Source organism: Lepisosteus platostomus, chromosome 2 (genome assembly GCF_059453375.1).
Source record: "Lepisosteus platostomus isolate fLepPlt1 chromosome 2, fLepPlt1.hap1, whole genome shotgun sequence".
In the NCBI taxonomy this organism is placed as follows: Eukaryota; Metazoa; Chordata; class Actinopteri; order Semionotiformes; family Lepisosteidae; genus Lepisosteus; species Lepisosteus platostomus.
In genome coordinates this window covers 74,938,155-74,959,121 of record NC_142612.1, presented here as the reverse complement: position 1 = coordinate 74,959,121, position 20,967 = coordinate 74,938,155, and the positions used below count along the sequence as shown (strand labels likewise).

The 20,967-nt window shown below is 34.0% G+C and overlaps 1 protein-coding gene across 3 annotated transcripts in view; it reads left to right on the top strand.

Moving 5' to 3' along the window:
- The window catches only part of ift80 (intraflagellar transport 80 homolog (Chlamydomonas)), a 56,874-nt gene that overhangs the window by 24,865 nt on the left and 11,042 nt on the right, over positions 1 to 20,967 (top strand). For all 3 annotated transcript variants that reach the window (XM_088618228.1, XM_088618219.1, XM_088618210.1), the window contains 4 exons: positions 17,137 to 17,316; positions 19,771 to 19,889; positions 20,184 to 20,258; positions 20,768 to 20,931. In XM_088618228.1, the coding sequence (XP_088474354.1) occupies positions 17,137 to 17,316; positions 19,771 to 19,889; positions 20,184 to 20,258; positions 20,768 to 20,931 (538 nt within the window). The remainder of the gene's footprint in view (positions 1 to 17,136; positions 17,317 to 19,770; positions 19,890 to 20,183; positions 20,259 to 20,767; positions 20,932 to 20,967) is intronic.

The window sequence follows — 20,967 nt, the reverse complement described above, 5'->3', positions numbered from 1 at the left end:
AAAGTACAGAAGTAGGATGAATGTCAATGCTGACCTACAACTGTTGCTGATTTCATTTGCCCCCTACATAGCTACAAAGCTATGCAAAGCCAAAACAAAAAGCTTTGTTCAGACAAGACGGTACAACCAAAATTGATGTCCCTAAGTGTAAGTTTATTACATATTTATTTTTTTGTATTTTACTTGCTATTTGTTTTGTTTTAGTTGTAAATATTTTGGTGGTCTGCTGAGGACTACATAATATTTTAAGTGGTCCATGGAGAAACAAAGGTTTGGGAAGCATCCTCACCTTTTTAATCCATCCGTCACTCAGACCTACCTAGGCCATCAAGTCAGCCATAGAGCAGAACAAATCAGGTCCTTTTCTTCACAGAAAGCATGCCATTTTTCAATATGAGTTTCACCATTCTGTGCTAATCATACCATTGGTGAGACCATACAGAACTGACTTTGTGCTTCATCCAACCATGTCACGTGTTCTCATTCGGCTTGAGAGTCAATTAGTTGCTGTTTGGTAAGTTCATGTCTTTTCTTTTTATGTTGCCATGGAACTGTGCCACAGACCTCAGATTCATGAGGTCAGCCTCAAATGATAGTCTTAGAGACATTGTATCCTGATAATGCCAGAGTTTTTTTGAAGATTCATAGTTGTTGTACTTGGGTGTAAGTTGTCTTCCCAAACAGATTTTCAGACCACACATTTAAGTAAATCTCTCTTATGTTCTAATCCTTGTGGGATAGCAGCCATTGTATTTTCCTTGATTTGCTTCTTGATGGATGCCATCATCTAAGTTGAAATTCTGATGTCTTTTATATCTTTTATAGCCATCACGAGAATTCTTGAGGTCAATAATGTTTTATCTTAAATCTTCTGGCAGTTCTCTTACTTTCCCCATGTGTGGTACTGAGTGTTTTGGTTCTTTGTTCTGTCCCTCCTTTAGTATAATACCCAGTGGAAATCAAGGAAACTCACAGAATCTTTGTGAAACCAGTGATAATTAATAATTATAAGATAATTGATCATTTGAAAATATTTGCAGGTATTTGGTATTAATTTGGTAATTGTGTGTGTAGAAATATATGTAATTATTTTATATGTTTATAGGTAAATATGCTATTGATATTCAATGATTAATTTGTAAATTGTTATGAAGTAACATAATAAATCTTGAAGAACAACTGGAACTTTGTAAGTGCTAGGGAATGAATAAATTTACTATGTCTGAATGTGTGACTCTATCCATATTGACTGGATCATCACCAGCTTTAGTTTGACTAATTTATCAACCATTTCAAAAAATGACATTAAAAGGCTGTTCCTGGACTGATACTTTACCAGTCTTAATAACAAATGCTGAAAATTGAATATATGAATGTTACATTATATCAGATATTGCATCTCTAGCTCTCCTGTTAAAAAGCTTTATCCTTAGTTCCCTGATGTTGCATTCAAAATATATACACATAATTTTTGCAGCCTATAGAGATTTGTATTTAAATGAGATTTGCACAGTAAAAACATTTTAAAATGTAATTAAAATTTTTGTAATAATACAAAAAAGGTTTTTGTATTAGGGTTTATAGATTGTATCCAAAAGTCATCCTATACTTTTATAGAAGTTAGTTATTTCATAAATGTCTGTCATTTCACTGCTAATGAATTTGTTATGTGGAATTCCAGGGAAATCTGTCCATCTATCCATTTAAATGGAAAATAATACAGATAGTGAATGAAATGAAACTTAAAAAGAAATTTTAAAATAACCACTGCAATATTTACATTAAGTTTTTTGTAACAGCACCTTTTTTATATCACCACATAATAAAGAAAAAAATCAATATAAATAAGCAAATATTCTGATGTGAAGATGGCGCATAAAGCTTTGTTTTTTATCTTGTCATTTTGCTTTTCTGTGCATTGTGTAACTTTGCACTCAACAGAACTGAAAATGAATGAATGGATCAATGTTTCCATAACCTTTTGTTCCTCAAGGGGTGTCATGAAGTAGTGCCAATACCCTTCCCCCCTTCTGCAGTTTTAAACTTAACTAGATCTGTTGAGAGGTCATCAGCCCTATTTGCAACACCGATTTAGTAATGATTCATATTGGCAAAGCACTTTGTTTTTTTTGTACTTTTCGGATATTCTTTCTTTTTTATTAAGAAGTTAGTTTTGAAAACAAGACAGTGTTGTCCTTTTATGGATATTATAGTTTCTGAAAAAGAGAAATCTAATATTTTATTGATTAATTTAAATATTTGTGTATACTGGTATATTCTGGTACTGTGTACTTAAAGCTTACATACTGATCTGTTCAATGCCATGTAACCCTAATTGAATTCCACTGGCCTGATCACAGCTGCACCGTACTGATGAGCCCCAGGAGGGCAAAACATGTGTCTATAGTTACTCTGTGCAGGCTAGACTAGAGTACTGAAGCCCAAAGTGCAACACATGAGCGTGTGGATTGGATCCCCGATAAAGGCAATGTGAATATCATTACCCTCTTTCTTCCTGCCAAATTTCAGTCTTGTGCCACTTGATATAACCCTAAAGTAAATCTTTCATTTATAAGATAGTCCATATATTCAAAAAACAGTTTTTCAGTTGCCAGCAATTTTAATGTCAAACTCCTCAATTGTATAACATTTAGTTTTGTGTTTCACTTCCATGAAGAAAATGTTTAGTTACTGTATTTACTCGTTACGCAATTGCCAAAAAGAGAAATTAGGATTCTAGTGTATTCTGTCTATATCTTCAGTACTTAATTTGTTCATTATTCTTTCACTTTATATATATATTATATACAGTATTTACACTCTTAAAATCACCTATTGTATGTGCAAGATGTTTGGACCACTACCACATGAATAGATGGGTACCTCTTGTATGTAATCTTTATTAAAGATTTTTTTTGAAAGACCTGTTATTTTTAGTGATGCTTTTGAGCTTTGTATAGCAATATAATTTTTTAAAACAGAATATAGACCTCCATAAATGTTTACCAAGTTATTGGGAGAGCATAACAACCCATGGTTATTGTATGTTTCAGTTTGTTTCTATTAATCAACACCTCTGCACTGCCTACATTTTAGTTTTATTTCTAAAAGTGAAGCTGAATAGTGTTCATGGTAAACAGAGAGATCCAAAGTTTTTGTTTAATGTGAGTTAAAGAAAAAGCTATAAATAAAAATTTACAACAGCAAAATTCAGTTGGTTTATGGGTTTACAATATTTTTTATAATATGCACTTCTGTTAGAACACAGTGAAACATTTTACACATCTACACAGTCTCAGGAAACGAAGCTATATTTCCATTACTAGAAAAAGGAAGGTCAAAAAGATATTCTTACAGCTCCTATTAGTACCTAATAGGAGTTGCTGCAACAAGCTTTATTCTAATTCATTGAGCAGCTGCAGCAAAGTCTAAGCCACCTGGTAGTCTAATTTGGTAAAAGTTGCAGGTTAAAGGTGTCCCAACTTGACATTGATATAAGCTTTGACATAAGCCATTGACCAGTTATTTTCATCAAATGGATCGGATGATGCATCATCAGGACTATAACATATGATATTTCATCCAGAAACATTGGGCTTAAAGTTTGGGAACTGTTATACATGAGCTTATCAATAATAATTTTAATAATTAGAATCCTGTCATTTCTTATGGTCTTATCTGACATATTATTCTAAATGTAGAATTCCCAGTTACTCAGTGTAACCAGTTCGTTGCATGTGTATTTGTTTTTGTTCTGGAGCCTTTTGTTTTGGTGCCTCTAGAACACAAAATTAACAACTTATTTTCTTGAAAAGTTTCAGAGTCCCCTGGTTTTCATTTTATATGATTTACTTAATTGAACCAATCATTGAGATAAAAAGCAATGTCATCTGTTTTTAAGGTCTTAATTGGTTTCTTATCATACCTGCAAAATCAGCAGTTTTCCATTATTAATAATCATTCCACAGCACTTTGGCAAATATCAGAATGGGATCCTTTGTGTCCTTCACCAAAGTGCATCACCCAGTAGGTCAGGTGAATAATGTCTTCACCGAGGCTTAAATTTAGATGGACCAGATTAAACAAGCCAGAAGTTAAAGAGGACATTGGTGTTAATGAATGACAAACCTCTCATCCAAAGATCTGCAAGAAATCCGGACATAACAAAATATTCACACAAGGTTTAGTGGCTTGTCTATTGTTTTCCAAACCTAATGAATAACCTTATATCCACCAGATTATGCACCTTTTGTTTTGTTATAGTTTTCCATGAGTTAGTTTGTATATTAATGCTATCAACCATTCAATAAAGTGAAAATAGTGAATTAAACTCCTTATGGTTAAACATTTTGGTCATCAATAAAGCACAAGTACTTGTGTATGAGTGTGTTTAAATTGCTGTATGATTAAGCTAGCTCAGACAACATGGTGCCGTAAAAGGTTTCAAAGCAGTTTTTATCATTCAAACTCAGTGTTTTGTTTGATAGCATATAATTTAAGGCAGAAAATCTATGTCATTATTACAAAGCACAGCTTATTAAACACATCATTTTGTTCAAAAGAGCACTCAGAATTTGGCTGATGTGTATTTTTTCTCTTCTCATTTACTTCTCAATTTATTTTTTGGGGTCTATAATTTTTTGTTTCTTTCAAGAACAAGTGGAGAATTGTGTGTTGGTGGGTTAAAGAAGTTACAGAAAAAAACAAGCAAATAAAGAACAAAAAGTAAATAATTTTAGTTTTCTGGGATTTAAAATAAAAATTCAGGATATCTTCAGAATATTGGGTGTTTTTTATTTTACTGCTGATATGTGTTATGTACTGTATAGTGTTACATGTTATAAAGTTTTCAAAGGTATAAAAATAGGCAATAAGTGTTTATTACATTTTTATAAGGCTACAGTGAGGATGGTTACTGAAACAGTAAAAGCCTTAAGGCTTATTTGTAATTTTCTTCACCAGGTGATATTTCCATAACAATGAAACGTGATAACGTTTGTTCAGGACAAAATGTCAGAGGAAAACTGAGAACAAAACTGTCCCCAGAGGGCAGCTAACCCCCTTTTCCCTTTAAATTTATAATAAAGTGCTGAGTATTGTCCCTGAACACTTCATTTGTTGTTGATTTTAGCTGAGCTCCAGACCAATCAGGTCTTGATATCCACAGATGTGTACTCTTAACAGTGCCTAACTTGCCAAACCTGCCTGCAGCAATTAAAGTGCTGTTGTTATTGAATGGGTGGAAATCCTTGCTCCACTCATCTGAGTCCAGCCTTGACTGGGGTCACTGCAACTGACTTTTACAACAAATCTTAATTTACTAGTGAAATTAATAGCCTGTGAGAACAAGCTGTTTGGTTGGGCTCATTTGCCTTTTTTGTTGGATGCATCTTAGGTTCAACAAATAAAAATAAAAACAAGGAAGCAACAGAGTATGTTTTTTATTTCAGTTTTAGATTACTTCAGTTAAGACACTATATTAGTTTTAGATCGGCCTGCTTTTATTGCTGTTCACCAATTTTATTATGTGTTTGTGCTAAGATGGAAAGCAACATACTATTTTCAGTTTATGAGTAAAAACACCATTGTCATTACACCACAGGAAAAGTGGTTAACCCATCAAGACCTAGATTCTACTTGAAAAAGAAAAAATATCTGAACAACACCAAAAGATTTTTGTCTGAATTTCTGACAGCTTAATCACATTTTTTGCTTTTTTTTCTGCCCAGTGGGGGAAAACTGGTGGATTTTGTTCCCCAGTAATATTGCAGTTTTAAGAAGATTAGCTGTTAGTGTGACCACATTTTTGTGTTCTCAAGTCATCATTGTAAAAATATACTAAACCACTAGTGCCATCCAATATGGAAAAAAAATCGACAACATTAAAGTTACAGCAACATGAAGGCTTTATGACACTTCTTTCATTGTAGATTTAGGGAATGAATGATGGTGTAATTTATTTCACTGTTCATATCTGAAATGCCTTAACAAATCATTAAACATTTGAGATTTTTCGACTGATATAAAATAGTAGGTTCTTTGAAAATGATCCCATGTTGGCTGGCCTTGCTGCTTACATGAAGAACTGTCCCCTAATCATCTTTGAAATAGTAAATCATGTATGTTTATTAAGTTTTGTTCTAAAAGCTGGAAGATGAAGAAGACCTGTCTAAGAGCGGAAGAATGCCAAGAAAATCCAGTGCTAAACAGGTTGATGTTCTCACAGGGGAAAACAAATCATTTCAAAATCATTCATCACAGTTCCCTTGCCAGTGATACGTCTCGTATGCTTTGTGCCAAGTTCTCACTGTGTGTTTATAGCTTTGAAAAGTTCAGTAATAGTGTGTGTGGAGACATTATCAGCACATTTTATCACTCTTCATTGTAACTGGAGAATTCTTCTTTTCCTTTCTTTCTTGTGCATTCGATGACATGTAATGTTTTAATAAATTAAAACTATTCAGTGTTCTTTTTAAAACATACTTTTCACACTTGTGTGCTGGATATTTTGATCCTTGTTTGTGCATATGGAATATGTATTAAGTAGTAAATAAGTATTTTCACAGTGGGCACTGCAGTTTTAACTTGAGTACAATTATTTCTTCTAAAGTTGGCCCATTGATTATTATATCTCTACAGTCTATAATAATAAACTTTATTGTATATAATGCCTTTAAAAGTAGCTTCTCAAAGAGTTTTGCAGTGAGGAAAAAAAGTGTTCAAATATTTTAACATTAATCAATCAGCATGTCTTGATTCATTAGTATATTACCATATTCTATACATTTCCAGTATTCATAGTTGCAAGTGCAATTTATCTAAAGGTACTACAGTGTTTTTGTAATGATTTATTTTCCTGAATCAAAACACCTTTCCTGTTTATCACCTGGGTTTTGCCTCATTAAACCTCAATGAGGTAAAAAGAAAAGTACAATTCATTACAGTTTTTTCATTGCAGTAAGCAAACCATATAACAACGTATAAAATTGCTTCACACACACAGTAAGAATGCATAGAAGAAAATACATTGCTTAATAAAAGACAAAGCAGTAAGTGTCATAGGTTTAAATATACAAAAATCAAAAAGCTGTTTGAGGTGCAGGAATTACAAACAGAAATTTTTATTTGTTGTATGGTTACATATGATATCAGAAGTTCAGAGATATCCAGGCTTTTGTTATAGAGGGTATAGGAAGTCAAGAGCAGAATCCCGAATGTGATTCAACACCTGAAGGTTAGTCATTGTCAATGAGCATACTTGTGAGCTATTTTTGTACTACTTAAAATTCATCACACTGTATTTTTACCTCTTCTGGTCTGTTGTTAGAATTTGAAGAGTAAAGGAAGTTCAGTAGAACACTGAAGCAGTCATCGCAGGAGCTGACAGTAGTATAACAAAGATTCTTAGCATCTGCAGTAGTGAGTTGGGGTTGAACATTTGTTAAGTTTCACAGGTAGTAATTGTTAAATTCCTGCATTAAGTGATTTGTGAGTAAACAGTTTCTCTTTTGATTAGATGTTTTAACTGAAGATAACTCCTTTGTTCAAGTGGACTGTTAGATTTATTACTATAGCTAATGGCATCAGCCAACAGTCTCTAAACTGAAGAGCAAAAAAAACATACTTATGCAGCGTGCTTCTGTACGCTTTGAGCATAAAGAGGGTATAGAGTCCATGAATGAACATCTAAGAGTAATTCTTAAATACATTTGGGTATGAAAGGAGGAAAGTGGAAAGAGAAACCATGAGAGTGAGTCCTGATGTCTGGGAGAAGAATATAGTGGACAAAGTTGAGATGCCCAAGAACAGAGCCCTGTGGGACACCATAGCCAGCTCGGTTCAGAGAACAGCTTTGCAGTGATATCAGATTATATCTCCACAAACAAGCAGGCCCTCTTTAAGGTGTGTGCTGAACCTTTATGTTCAACATTATTTTGGATTTTGGCCTTATTTATAGTATAAGAATCTGTTATTAGATCCAGGAGACTAAGAGGATATCACTGGCAGCACTGAGCAGCAGTATATGATCAGTCATGCAGTTTCAGTACTATGTTGCTGCTGGAAACCAGACAGAAGGGATTAATGCAGGTTGCATTCAGTAATGTGTCATATGATCTGTGTGGTGATGACCTTGAAGTACCTTAGAGAGAAAAGGAAGATTAGAACTGGTTCACTAAGTGGATAAAACATTAGGGTCACCATGTAGACTTATACAGTGCGCAGTGGCACAAAATAGTTTACAGGAGTCAAGCCTGAAAAAAAAGGACCATGGTACAGTATGTGTAGTGTGCATTCAGCTACAAGTGTGGCAAAAGCTGAAGAGCCTGTGTTGAAAGTATAATATGAAGGGGAAGTATTGACAGTGCTGTGTCATTTGATTTTTTTAAAGTAGTGTTTGTATTCAGTCTATGATTGATTGTCAAATTCAAAAAGAGAAATTATGAGGCTTATGATGACAGTTTTACTTTGGCAGTATACTGTACGTAAAAAGGCTTCCAAAATACAAGCAGTATTTACAAAGTGCACATTTGTCCCTTTTGCTCATGCATGCATAGTCTAAAGACTGTCCAAAAGTAGTATTTTTGTTGTGTCAGAACCAACTCTTACTGGTGTGACTACATTAGATGTGACTACAGCCTTTGTGAATAACAAGCTGTCAGAGTGTAGTTAATAACCAACCCATCTTGAGAATCTAAAGATTATATTGTCAATCAGAATTGTATAAATAAAACAGGATCAACTGTATATTTGGTATATTTAAACCCTAAACAGAAAATGACAAATGAATGATCTTATTGTTTTGTCCTTTTAGATACTATTGTTGTTTTTCTCAGTATAAACTGAATAGCAGAACGATGAGTTGATATTCTAAAATAACTATTTCTATTGCTGTTTCAGAGCTATTGCTGTTTACAGACCATGCAAAAATGAGGTTTTCTATTTTTTTGGTAGAGATAATAGCATAAAAATAATTCCGATTTTTTTTTTAATAGAACAATTGATAACCTTTATGTTTTTAGCAGGCATATGGTTTTTATACCAAAGTTCAATTATGGTACTAAGGCAGAATGAGCTAAAACAATATGAAGACAAAAACTGCTCAAAATCACCATAAATGTCTGTTCTCACTTTGTATTTGAGTTAAGCCTTCTAACATTATTCTAATTGACTCATTTATAATAAGTTTAGAAATATGAATCCAAAAAATAGCCTTCCTGAATTGTTTTCATGTAGTTTGAGGCAATTCATGATGTTTTAAAAAAAGAAAGTAAATTAATCATTTCTTCTCTGCATTTTTTAACCTGAGGGTTTGTGTATTGTGTCAGCACGGCAACGCATTTCAGTCTCGTGATGCTGAGGATTTACACTGTACCTGGTTTGCCAGGCAGTTCAGTCAAAGAAATAAAGGAGCTAACTGGAGCCAGCTGGTATCCTCTGTGCTGCAGCCAGCAGCACTGATTTATAAGGTTAGCCTGCGCAAGCCTCGCTTCATCCCTCCAGCCTTCTTTCCTGACACTGTATGTAAACAGTGACTGAAGGAATAGGCACACTACGACGGGAAGGGAGGAGGATCTGGGTGAACATTAGTGAGTCACATGCCACCAGAGCGATTAGTGTTTGAAGAGAACCAGACCTGGCTTACCGGTCAGCACAGACATTTTTAATGTGTCTGATGTAATGGGGCTGAATCAGCAGATTGTTCCACTGGGAGCCATTAGCTGATACACGTATCATTAACCCTTGCCAACCACATGTGGCGAGTTAAGGGACTTAATGTAATCAGGGTCTTTTATTGTTCATTAGTTTTCAATCAGTTTCCTTCTTGAGAGTGATAGTTTTCGTATGGTTGTATGTTTGTATATGTATGTAATAATGTGTATTTGTATGTATACTGATGCACAATGAAAATGTAACAGTCTTAAGTTTTACATCATTGGTAACACATAATTTTAATATTTTATTTTTATTTAATAGTTAGATAGGTTGATTGATTGTTCAAGTAGTATTGTTTGGGATAACAAACCACTGAGCTCAGGTCATGTTATTTAATAAAACTATCTAGTGGTGCTTAGTGTATTGTATTTGAGTTATGATTGCCTAAGTAATTTGGTAAAGAATGTGTATAAACAGCCATTCTAAAAGATATGATTTCAATCAATACATAAAAAGTGAAAGCTGTGACCATGCCCTGCTTGAATAATGTAGATCACTTTGTTGCTATTGGTATGTGAGAACAAACATGCCTAGAGAATAAGATGTTGTGCTTTAATGCAGAGAATCAGGAAATTGGCTCACAGGCCACATCCTGGAAGGTAGAAGGCCCAGGACTATCTCATCTCTGTAAACCTTTAGATTGCAGTGGCTGCAGCACGATAAACTCCATTGAGAAATAAATCATGCACAAGAAGAGCTACTTCAGCCTACCGTCTGCATAAAAATGATCTACAACTACTGAGGCCATGCAGGGGTAAATATGACTGCTGAGAGACAAAATCACCATCTTCTGTGAGCAAAGGAAGTTAGACCTAACCTAACCAGATACAACATTTATGCGAGTGTTATGCTCACTTGCATTGTTCAAACCGTTAGAGTGGTGGACATAAGATGACATAGGGAATTTCTTTAACACTGACTAGATCATCTTTAGTTAAGTATAAGGGCAGCCTTAATCCTTAGTGATACATAAAGTCATTGAGCCAAAAGTATTTCTGTTCCTGCAAGACAATATAAAAGTGAAGGACGAGTGCTAGGATTACACAGGTATGACTTCAAGAAAACAATGTTGAGGTTTTGCAATATCCAGTTTTTTAATCCTAACCCGAGACCAATCGATGGGATCACCTCACATATGCCATACACTGAAGAAAAGTGTGACTGGCTGGCCTCCACCATTTATCTCCACCCATCTGCACAGGATGGGTGGCAGACCATCCTACAGTAGTTTATACAGAAGTTAGTCAGGTCAGAACTTAATAAGGACATGCCTAATGCTTTGCAATGTTTTATTATTTTGACAGTGTGACCTCTTATAATGAAACCCCATCATGATTCCTTAATTCTTGTTTCTTTAATTTGGTTTTTGTTCAGGTTTATTGTGTAATATTTTGGTAAACCAATGTTTTACATTCTGGTATGGAAACAGCAGAGAGGCAAGGTGGCCAGTCTTCCCACTACATCCTCCAGAAGCCTGTCGAGATGACCTGCTGCATGAACTGTCTGGCAATGACAATTGGAATGGTGACTGTATAAAGAGGATGGGAAGGCTCTGTGAGGGCGATTTGCAATGTGCTACCTAGCACAAGGAGCAGATCTTCACTAGATCTCCAGCGAAAGCAAGAGAGACTGGACAGAGCTGAAAAAGAGCGAGAGAGTGAGTGGCAGAGCAGATGATTAAATTCACTTGGTTTTGTGCTTTGGATGTGACTTGTTGGCCATAATTAGAGAGCAACCTGTGGAAGTTCATTTAAAAATAAAGAAGAACTTGCTTGTTTTCTGGGTGTGGATGTTTTATCTTGTATTGTAAATTACTGTTTTAAACTTAATTGCTGACTTAGTGTGTTTATTTCCCTAGACCTTTCCTGTTTAAAGAAGTCCTAGGAAATATACCACCTCATGTGGTGTCACTGTCTTATATACAACATGTGTAAAGACAAAAGCTACTATAATATTTTTGGACTATTGAGTGGTAACTGAAGCTTACGTTTTATGTGCTTGTAAGACTTTGTGTTGAAATGTAAAACGTTTTTAAAGAGTGTGAACAGGAAAACAGACTGTAAGGAGATCTCTTGACATGCAACAAATTAGCCATTTTGTTTTGTTTTCTTCAGCCTAAGGTTTGACCTCTGATCAGCTTGGTATGGTTTCACTTTAAATATTCTTTTAAACATTCTCTTGGTTTTAACTCATTCATGGTGATGGGATTTGAAGTCATTTTAGTTGCTCTTCCATTTTTATGATTTCTGAATAATGCAAAACCTGGAATTCCTGCCAATTCCCCCTAAGTAGCAAACCATTGTGCAGAAATTGAGAAGGTATGATAGTTCATAGAAAGCTAGCTAAAGCTGATGGTATGAGGGATATTTTAACTGTGCCCTGCAGTTTTGTGTTATGCCTGGTTATATCAACGAGTGCTATGTGTAAGAGTTGTAACCAAATAAGACCTTTATATTCCATCACTAGTATACTTTGAGCTGAAAGCAATAACTGTTCCAGATCATAAAACCTTAAAATCTATGACCACAAACTATGCTCATTTAAAATATTGAGTCGTATGTTATTTATTCCTTATTATTTATAATTAAATTTAGGTGTACATCAAGTTGTTCTCTATAGTTTAAATGTTTAAGTTTCCAGAACATGTTCTCTTCATTTTCAGAACAAGTCATGTGCGTGTACAGTCTGTGCTACATATGAGATATAAGAGCTATGAAAATACTGTCAGTACTAAGCCTGTAAGTGCAGTGTCAATCACATGCTTTTAAAATGAGCATTAACCATAGCAAAAGAAAGGTACATTTTATAATCACATTGTTCAGCTACATATTTCTGTGACTAAAATTCCATACTAGCTATTATTTGCATTATTGTTTTCTTTGACAAACATAAGATTGGTGATATTACAGGTATTTCTTATTTTCTTGTGATCTAAATCAAACAGCATTTTCTTTTGCTGTTTTTACTCTATTTAAATTTGATACTGACAGTAGCAGATTCCAGAATAAGAGAAATATGAACAATTACTTGTTAAATTTCATGACTTTGTTAAATAGTTTAAAAATGAATTGATTTACGTTATTACTGTTTAAATGTATTTATCTGAGATGAAAGGATAAATGACATGGTATGTTTCTAATCCAAAAGAGGTAAATTAAATTAAATTTCCATTTTCTAAAAAATGGAAACTAAAATGTTAGGGTGCAATATTAACACTTAGGTACAAGTTCCTTGATGCATTAAACGCTATTATGTACAGAAGGTTTCTCTGTAATAGATTTTACTTTCTTAGTGGGACGTTTGGGTACTGCACCAGTTTTCTGTTGCTGTACATAAGACCTTTCCCTGAACTACAACCAATAATGTATTTTCTGAGACGATCTTTTTATTATAAGATAATATGAAATATTAAATTTAATAAAAACTATTGAATATAACAGAAATATTAAAGTTAATGTTCAAATACTATTATATATGCTATTAGGACTACTATTATTTAATATTGGGATAGACAGAATCCCATTTTACTTATTTAGATTTTTGTCCACACAAATATTTTAATATGGAATTCAGAAACTTATATAGCACCATTTTTCATTTAAACATCTATGCATTACTTAGAAGTAAATGGCCAAAGTTCTTGAACAGCTTGACGGTTATAATTTTAAGTTCCTCTCTGTCACCCTGGCAGAGGACTCTACAATGTGATTGTAAAATTCCACAATCAAGATGTATAAATATTGCAAATGGTTTATTTCTTCAGGCTATCGTAATGTTAGTTAGAAATTAGCCCATATTAACTTAAGGTGGCAGGTAAAATGGTATTCTCCACTTTGATTTAAATCTTCCCATATGCTATTAAATGAAAATACAAAGCAGTTGGATAAAATCCAAGATCATTCTTTTTGTTTCCTATAAAACTGTCATCAGTAAATCTGTTTAAAGATTCCCCCAAATATACTTTGTGTTTACTTTTTTTGCTGACAAGGTTATTGTTAAATGTAAAAGTCATAACCATTTTACCTTATAGCGCAAACGGTTTTGTTTTGCTGCCAATAACAGTGTAGTGTATATATTCACTTCTGATTTGTTCAATTAAAAAAGGTGGGGGTGTACTGCAAATTATACAGTGTTTTGTAAAGTAGCCAAGAAATGCAAAATGTTCAGTGTGAGTTTACATCATCATATTATGTAGAGTCACTTCATCCTATGGAGAGTTGTGGTGAGCCAGCACCTAATCCAGCAGACACAGGGACAGTGTACTCACACGCACAGAGGCACCAGTGAGCCTGCCTGTCTTTGGAAGATGGGAAGAAACCTGAGCAGATAAAAAATACTCGCATAAGCATGGGGGGAGCATGTTAACTCCACACAGAAGACTTCCCATTTTAGAACTGAGTTCAGAAACCAAAAGCTGTGAGGCAGCAGTATTAACGGCCTCACCACCCTCCCCTTCTCAGTTTCCTTAATCATAACCCCTCATTTTATTGTATTAAACCTTCCTAACAGTGTAGTTTTTGCTCTGCATTCCTGTGACACGAGGGAAATTCTTAAAGTTCTATTGATTATGTGGATAAGTTCATCTGTTTTTTTAATATATGTAATCTCTTTGTCTCTTCTTATATTATTTTATCAGCCTCGTCATTAGTCAGTTCTTGGAGTTACTGTGTAAAAGCAATGTTTTTCATTGGCCACTTAATAACATGTGCAAATATTCTTTTGGTAAATATTCTTAGTGCCTTTGTATTGATATTTGTGCACATCCATATAATGATAATTTTAGAATCCTTATAGTGATAGTGATAGAATTAGTTCAGGTGGGTAGCTGCGTCAGCATGCGTAGGCTGCAAAGGAACAAGTAATAGGTTTATTCCATGCTGAAAAAAAGAAGAAAGAGAACACAACGTTTCGGCCGTGGAGCCTTCTTCAGGTGATAGAATTATCCACTTGTCATTTTTTTTCTTTAAAAGTTGGCCTACATCTGATGATTGCCTTTAAGCTTTTTTCATAATTTAACATACAACAGTAGTCTGAACAAGCCATTTAAATTTTATTTATGGGATGTGAATAAAAGACAAACCTAGAGGTCACTTTGGAGATACTACACTAATCTGACTCATGAAGAAGACTTTTCACAACTCGTGCCTTGAGAGTATTCAGTTTTGTGGTCTTTGTTTCTCATGGGATAAACAATGTAGCCTGCTACAAGCCATAAGATATCCTCAAAATATTCCATGGTTTTTATTTTCTGACATATCTGACAAGTGTGTAGAAAGGCCTGGGATTTTCAGGTTCCTGCATATACTGCAAAAGGAATCAAATAGCTAAATATGTTAAAAACATTAGGTAAGCACTATTCCAAAACTGTTTCTTAGCCTAGGATCATGTGTCGAGGTTCATTAGAATCTGGTGTATACATTTACGTTTAGGCAGATAGCTTATTCTGAGACATTCAAGTCTCTTGAGAGGTTTAAAATAGACTTGGGTTGAATGTTTTCAGAAGAATAGACAAAGTATTATTATTTCAAATGTGTACGTTTTAAAACAGTGGAACTCATCCAAGTATAGTTGTGCAATGTTTTGAAAAAGGTGTATTAAAGTACACATCAAAGGTTTAGGTCAGGGTTTATACAGGCTTGACTGTTTATCTTTTCAATGAGTGCAAAAAAGTTATTTCTATTGCTGATTTTTTTGGAAGTGTGGAAAAAAGTAAAAGAAAAATGGTCATAAATCTGCAAGAAACTTTTTTTCAGTAAGTGGACATCACATTATTAGCTATAGTACTGTAATGAGGAAATAAATTCTGGTAAGTATTAATTTTGAAAACTAGGGTACATGAAGAATTTAAACTTTTTTTGAAAGTGGAATCTGAAGGAAACAAGCCCATGAAGAAGTAATAATAGTACAGTTCAATTTACATATAAATGATATATGTAAATTTTGAAATGTTAATACTATGAAATGTCTTAACTCTTTGCTATTTAATTAGGCAGTAATTATGTAATCATTTGCTTGCCAGACAACCTGGAAGGAAAACAAGACTCAGACAACGACTTTGATTTCAGCAGATTTTGTGTGTGTGTGTTTGAAATGAATTCTGATTTAGATACACCCACAAATGTTGTGGAAAGTGAGAGCAACATGGATTTTTGTTAGGTTTTTTTTTAAAATACTTTGTATTATTTTGATTTGCTTTTGTGCATATTGTAAAATTCCTTCTGGGGCAGCAATATAGTTAAACTGGCAATCTTTTAGACAGCTTACTAACTGCTCGCCACCTGCACTTATAAAAGCGCTGATTCCACGGGTCAGGGGTCATCAGATAGATGTCAGTTGTATTTGTGGTGAGAGAACACGTGGTGGAATGCTGTAATGCAGACAACAGAAAGTGATTGTTTCATTCCCTCAGAGCGTATTGCATACCAGCCTTAAGGAGCTCCATTTGTTCCCCCAGTTATCCCGCCTCTCAGTTTGGAAGCATTGAGTTTGCCCATTATAGGGGTCAAAGATGACTATTGATTGCTAGGACACGCTGTAAAAATACAATAGCCCTTTGTGCAAGGGTGCAAGGCAATATTACTGTCAGTGAATTAGGTAATTTTTCTGGTTAAAGTTGCTGGCTTAATTAGACATGGTGAATATAGTGAATCAGTCTGCTGAGGAGATTTTGCAGCAGGGGGTAGGGCCCACTTTAGATTCGCTTTTGTGACTAATCCTTAATCTCCCTTTACCCTATGGGATTAAAAAGATTATTTTTAATTGTGAATTGTATTTTTGTCATATGTACATTAAATAAGATTCATTCTCAATCTTAAGTACAGTCCTTCTAAGCAGCAGCATATAATTACACAAATATCTCACAGAAAAAACATTTTTAACTCCAAGACTAAGAAAGGTAAAACTTTATAAACAACAAATAGCCATTGTGGTTGTGGCTCAAAAGGGGTGGGTTTTTGTCAGTAGTTTTGTCAAGAAGGACTTTAAGTGTTATATAATAAAAAAGTGTTTAGGAACTTTAAGAATAACAACAGAAACTTTGCTTTTTGATGCAACTGCTTCAGTTAATATTAAAAGGACATGTTGCCATTACTTGTTTTTCTGGTGCCTACAAATCTCTAAAAGCCTGGTAATAAACATCTGGCTCTGTCTTCTATTTTGAAAAATCCATATGATTCTCTTAAACTGGAATACAATAGTGTAACAGAACAAATCTTAAGCTACTAAATTCAGGTTTGGCAAGCTCTCTACAATCAGTCACGATAGCATTCTGGCAAATCAATTGCATCAAATGTGAGTTGGCAAAGATCTGATGCCCAGTCTGCTGAACTCTGCATGAAATATCACAGCTTATTATTTTTTATTAACAATGTAAATATTTGGAAAAGTGAACCAAACTATATTTTTTCCTTGTCCTTTTTTTAGTGGTCATACGCATTGGAAAAGCCAAACACTGGAAGCATTTTCAATATTGCCTGGTCAGTGGATGGGACTCAGGTTGCTGGTGCCTGTGGGAATGGGCACGTGATTTTTGCTCATGTTATTGAGCAGAGATGGTCATGGAAAAACTTTGAGATAATACTCACAAAAAGAAGAACTATGCAGGTACAAATCTTTAAGAGCTTTACGGTATCATAATATTTATGTCACGTGTAAAAGCTCAATGCAGGTCAGCATTATGTCAGAAGTTTGTTTTCTTGTTTTTTTTTTTCTCAAAGATATTGCCTCTTCATTTTTCCATTCATTATTTTAGATGATATTCTTTAGTAATGTAATTATAAACAATATGACATCCATTCTAATATTAGGAAAGTGTTGAAATTCTTATGTGTTTTATTAAATATAGACATGTATAACTTCATATACTGTGCGGCTTCTGTACTGTATCAAATGTTATTAATGCATAGAAATATATGCTATAAAATTATGATCTGCCTTTGTAATTGCTACATGAATACTAATTAACATTAATAAATATAACCTAATATTCTGATTATTAAAGGATATTATATGTTACTAAAGTAGCTCTTTAAACCCTAAACATTTAATAAGAGTATGATGCACAACAGGATTGGTATGTTTCGGTCACCCTCAAGTTACAGAAGAAATTACAGAAGAAATTACAAAACCAAATTTGCTATTTGCTTAGTACTTTTTTATGTACATGTCCTTTTCTCAGTAGGTTCTTGTCCCACTGGCTTGTTTTGCCAGATTCCTTGCTATTCAGGTTCTCAAACTGGACTCTGTACCATTACTCTTTATTTCAGAAGAGATTTGTCTTTTATGAGGCTTGGCATTTTAATAGGACTCCTCACTTTACATTTTTTGTAATTTTTGAAAGAATTGTACATAACAAGGCCAAAGCATCCAAAGCATTAGAAAATCGCCTAGTGCCCATACAGTATTTTGTATTTTAGATTCTGTTTTACTCTTAAAGGAGGTCTTTATATTGTACCGGTCTTTGGTTTGCTTGGTCTGTGAGCTACTGTTGATACATTGTCAGTCATTCAAGAACTGTAGATTATTTTTTATTTAGTTTCTTTAAAATAATTGTGAAGAGTGATAGAATTTACATATTAAAATATGAAAACTGCACCTTAAAAAGCAAAATGCAAGTCTTAATATATGTGTTTAACACTCAATGGAAGCGAGTTACCTTGAGTTAAATGTAGTAGCTGTTTAGTAATGGTCTATTTAAAGGTAGAAAATTCCCAAGACATCAGCACTTCTAGCTATACATTATGTTATAAGACTCCTACTGTACCTACATGACAATAGCCTACTTGTCTTCAGGCTTCAGCCACACTACATGTTTAAATTAGAAAAACCACAAGGTACAGTTTACATGGTGTAAGCTTGAGTACAAGGTCAGCTGAGACATTTTACAGAATACTGTTTGCACAAACTAAACAAACCAGTGTCTTAACTCATTTATTTTTAGCTGAGCTAGATTTCTTCTGCACATCTGTCAATGGTTTGTGATTTGGGCAGCTAAATTTATTGCTTTGTGGTTGCAGGTTTTATTCTTGTTTTACACACAGTTTAATCTTGCAGAGGCTTCACAACCTTAAAATACACCTTTACCTGCAAAATGGTAGCTAATTAAATAATAAGAAATAACTAAATATAAAACTTTATATCAGTATATATTTACACCTATAGTTGACTCCTAGTTGTCATAATATATTTAAATTTGTAAATATATTAAATAATTATGAATTTGCATTCCATGTTTAATTAAAAATAAACTAAAATCTACTAACATAAAAGCATTAATGTGGTTTATAGAATATATATACAGTATATATATGGTCAGCTACATGGATTTCTGCAAATTATTAAAGTTAAACACTTTATTACCCAGTCTTCAGGACAGGATTTGATTATAATGTAAATACATTTGGCAGTAAAAGAGTTCAGTGACTTGACAAATTGAACCTTAAAGAAAAGGAAAGAGGCACCAAACTGCCCTCAAAATGTATAATTTTCTGCTTCTTAAATAAGCCAAACATTGCACAACACCTGGAAACTGATTTTTAAAACCTTAAGTAACCAAGCTATAACGAGCTTAAACAGCCATATAATTTTGCATCTATAAGGCATGCAAACAATACAAGGTGTGCATCATTTTCTCATTTCTGTTGTTAAGATATAACACTATGCAGTATATCCTTTTACATACCAGTTAATTTATTTTGAGTAGATAAAGTAGAGAGCTTTTCAAGAGATAATTTTTATTTTACTGTAGTTATGAGTTAAAAAGCTAATTTCAATTTGGTAAGAGTGAAAATAACATTAAACAGCACTGTTGGGCAAATTAATAATACATGATGCTCTACAGCCAGAGCGGTACTGCTATAGTTCTCAAGCTCTCCCTGTACTGTTTAGTGTTACTGGTATTGTCTCTCTTCAAAAAAAAGTTAGGATCTAAAAATCCAATTACGTGACCAAAAGGGAATCACAACCCATGTTAACCCATGTTAAAAAAATAAATTTGAAAAAGTAGGTTCTGTAAACTAATTTTATAAATGCACATGTAACAGAATTGTTCCTGTTCAGGTGAGGAATGTACAGAATGACGCAGTGGATGTTTTAGAGTTCCGGGACAGAGTGATAAAGGCTTCCCTGTCGTTTGGGCATCTAGTAGTCACGACGTCTCTACAATGCTACGTGTACAGGTCAAGTATTAAAACAATCATCACTTTTAGATCATATGGGAAGCATGTTCAGTATCACTTCATAGGCCGACATCCAATAAAGCAATAAAGTGCATTAGTATTAAAAGCTTACATGTATTGCTTTTTAAGATTTTAAAATACCACTTCAGAGACCAGCATTAGTGAAGCTTTGTGATTTGTAAAAATGATTTATTTGAGCTTTTTGTTGTTTTGCAAGAGTTCTCCATTGCATTGTGATTGCTTCTTTTGAATCCAGTGATGTAATTTGCAACATTACAAAACTCTCTACTGCAGTGCAAAGAATTGGAACACACCGTTGATTTTTGATCTTAAAGAAGGAACTGTTAGCCTGATCCTGCAAGCAGAGAGGTAAAACAGCATTTTGTGCCAGCTTCTATATACTTATACATGAATCCAGAGTGACACTTTTAATGAAACCTTGAGCACTGACAACATAGAAGTTTGTGACTCAGCCAGTAATAGAGCTGATATTTATATTGAAGCCTGATTGCATGTGGAAAAGTGATAGTTGTTGGTCATCTTTAACAATGTGTAACAACCTTTAACAATTTTACTGTGTTACAGGTAGGTAATCAACTTAAAGTTACAAGCCATGGCATCATATCACTCTTTGGCATAATACGATTATTTTAAAAGAATGTCTCAATTTTGTTTCACAACTTATATGTACAGTAGTATTCTTTATCAATTTACTGTACATTTCCTGCATTGCATCTAATTTTTCCGTTAAAATGTGATTACCAGTGAAGAATGGGGCACGGATGGTATAGAAATCTTGTCTATTCAACTGAACAATGGTTTTAAGTAATAAAATGCATTACTCTGGCACTTTAAAATCATCTACTTTTAATTTCCAGACACTTTCTACTTGTGGATGGAGCAGGTATCTATTTGTTTTCATATGAAGGACGTCTGATTTCTGCTCCGAAGTTCCCTGGAATGAGGACTGACATCCTGAATGCGCAGACTGTCTCTCTTAGTAATGACACCATCGCAATAAGAGATAAAGCTGATGAGAAAGGTAAAATATAAACTTTCTCTCAAGGAAAGCTGCCCA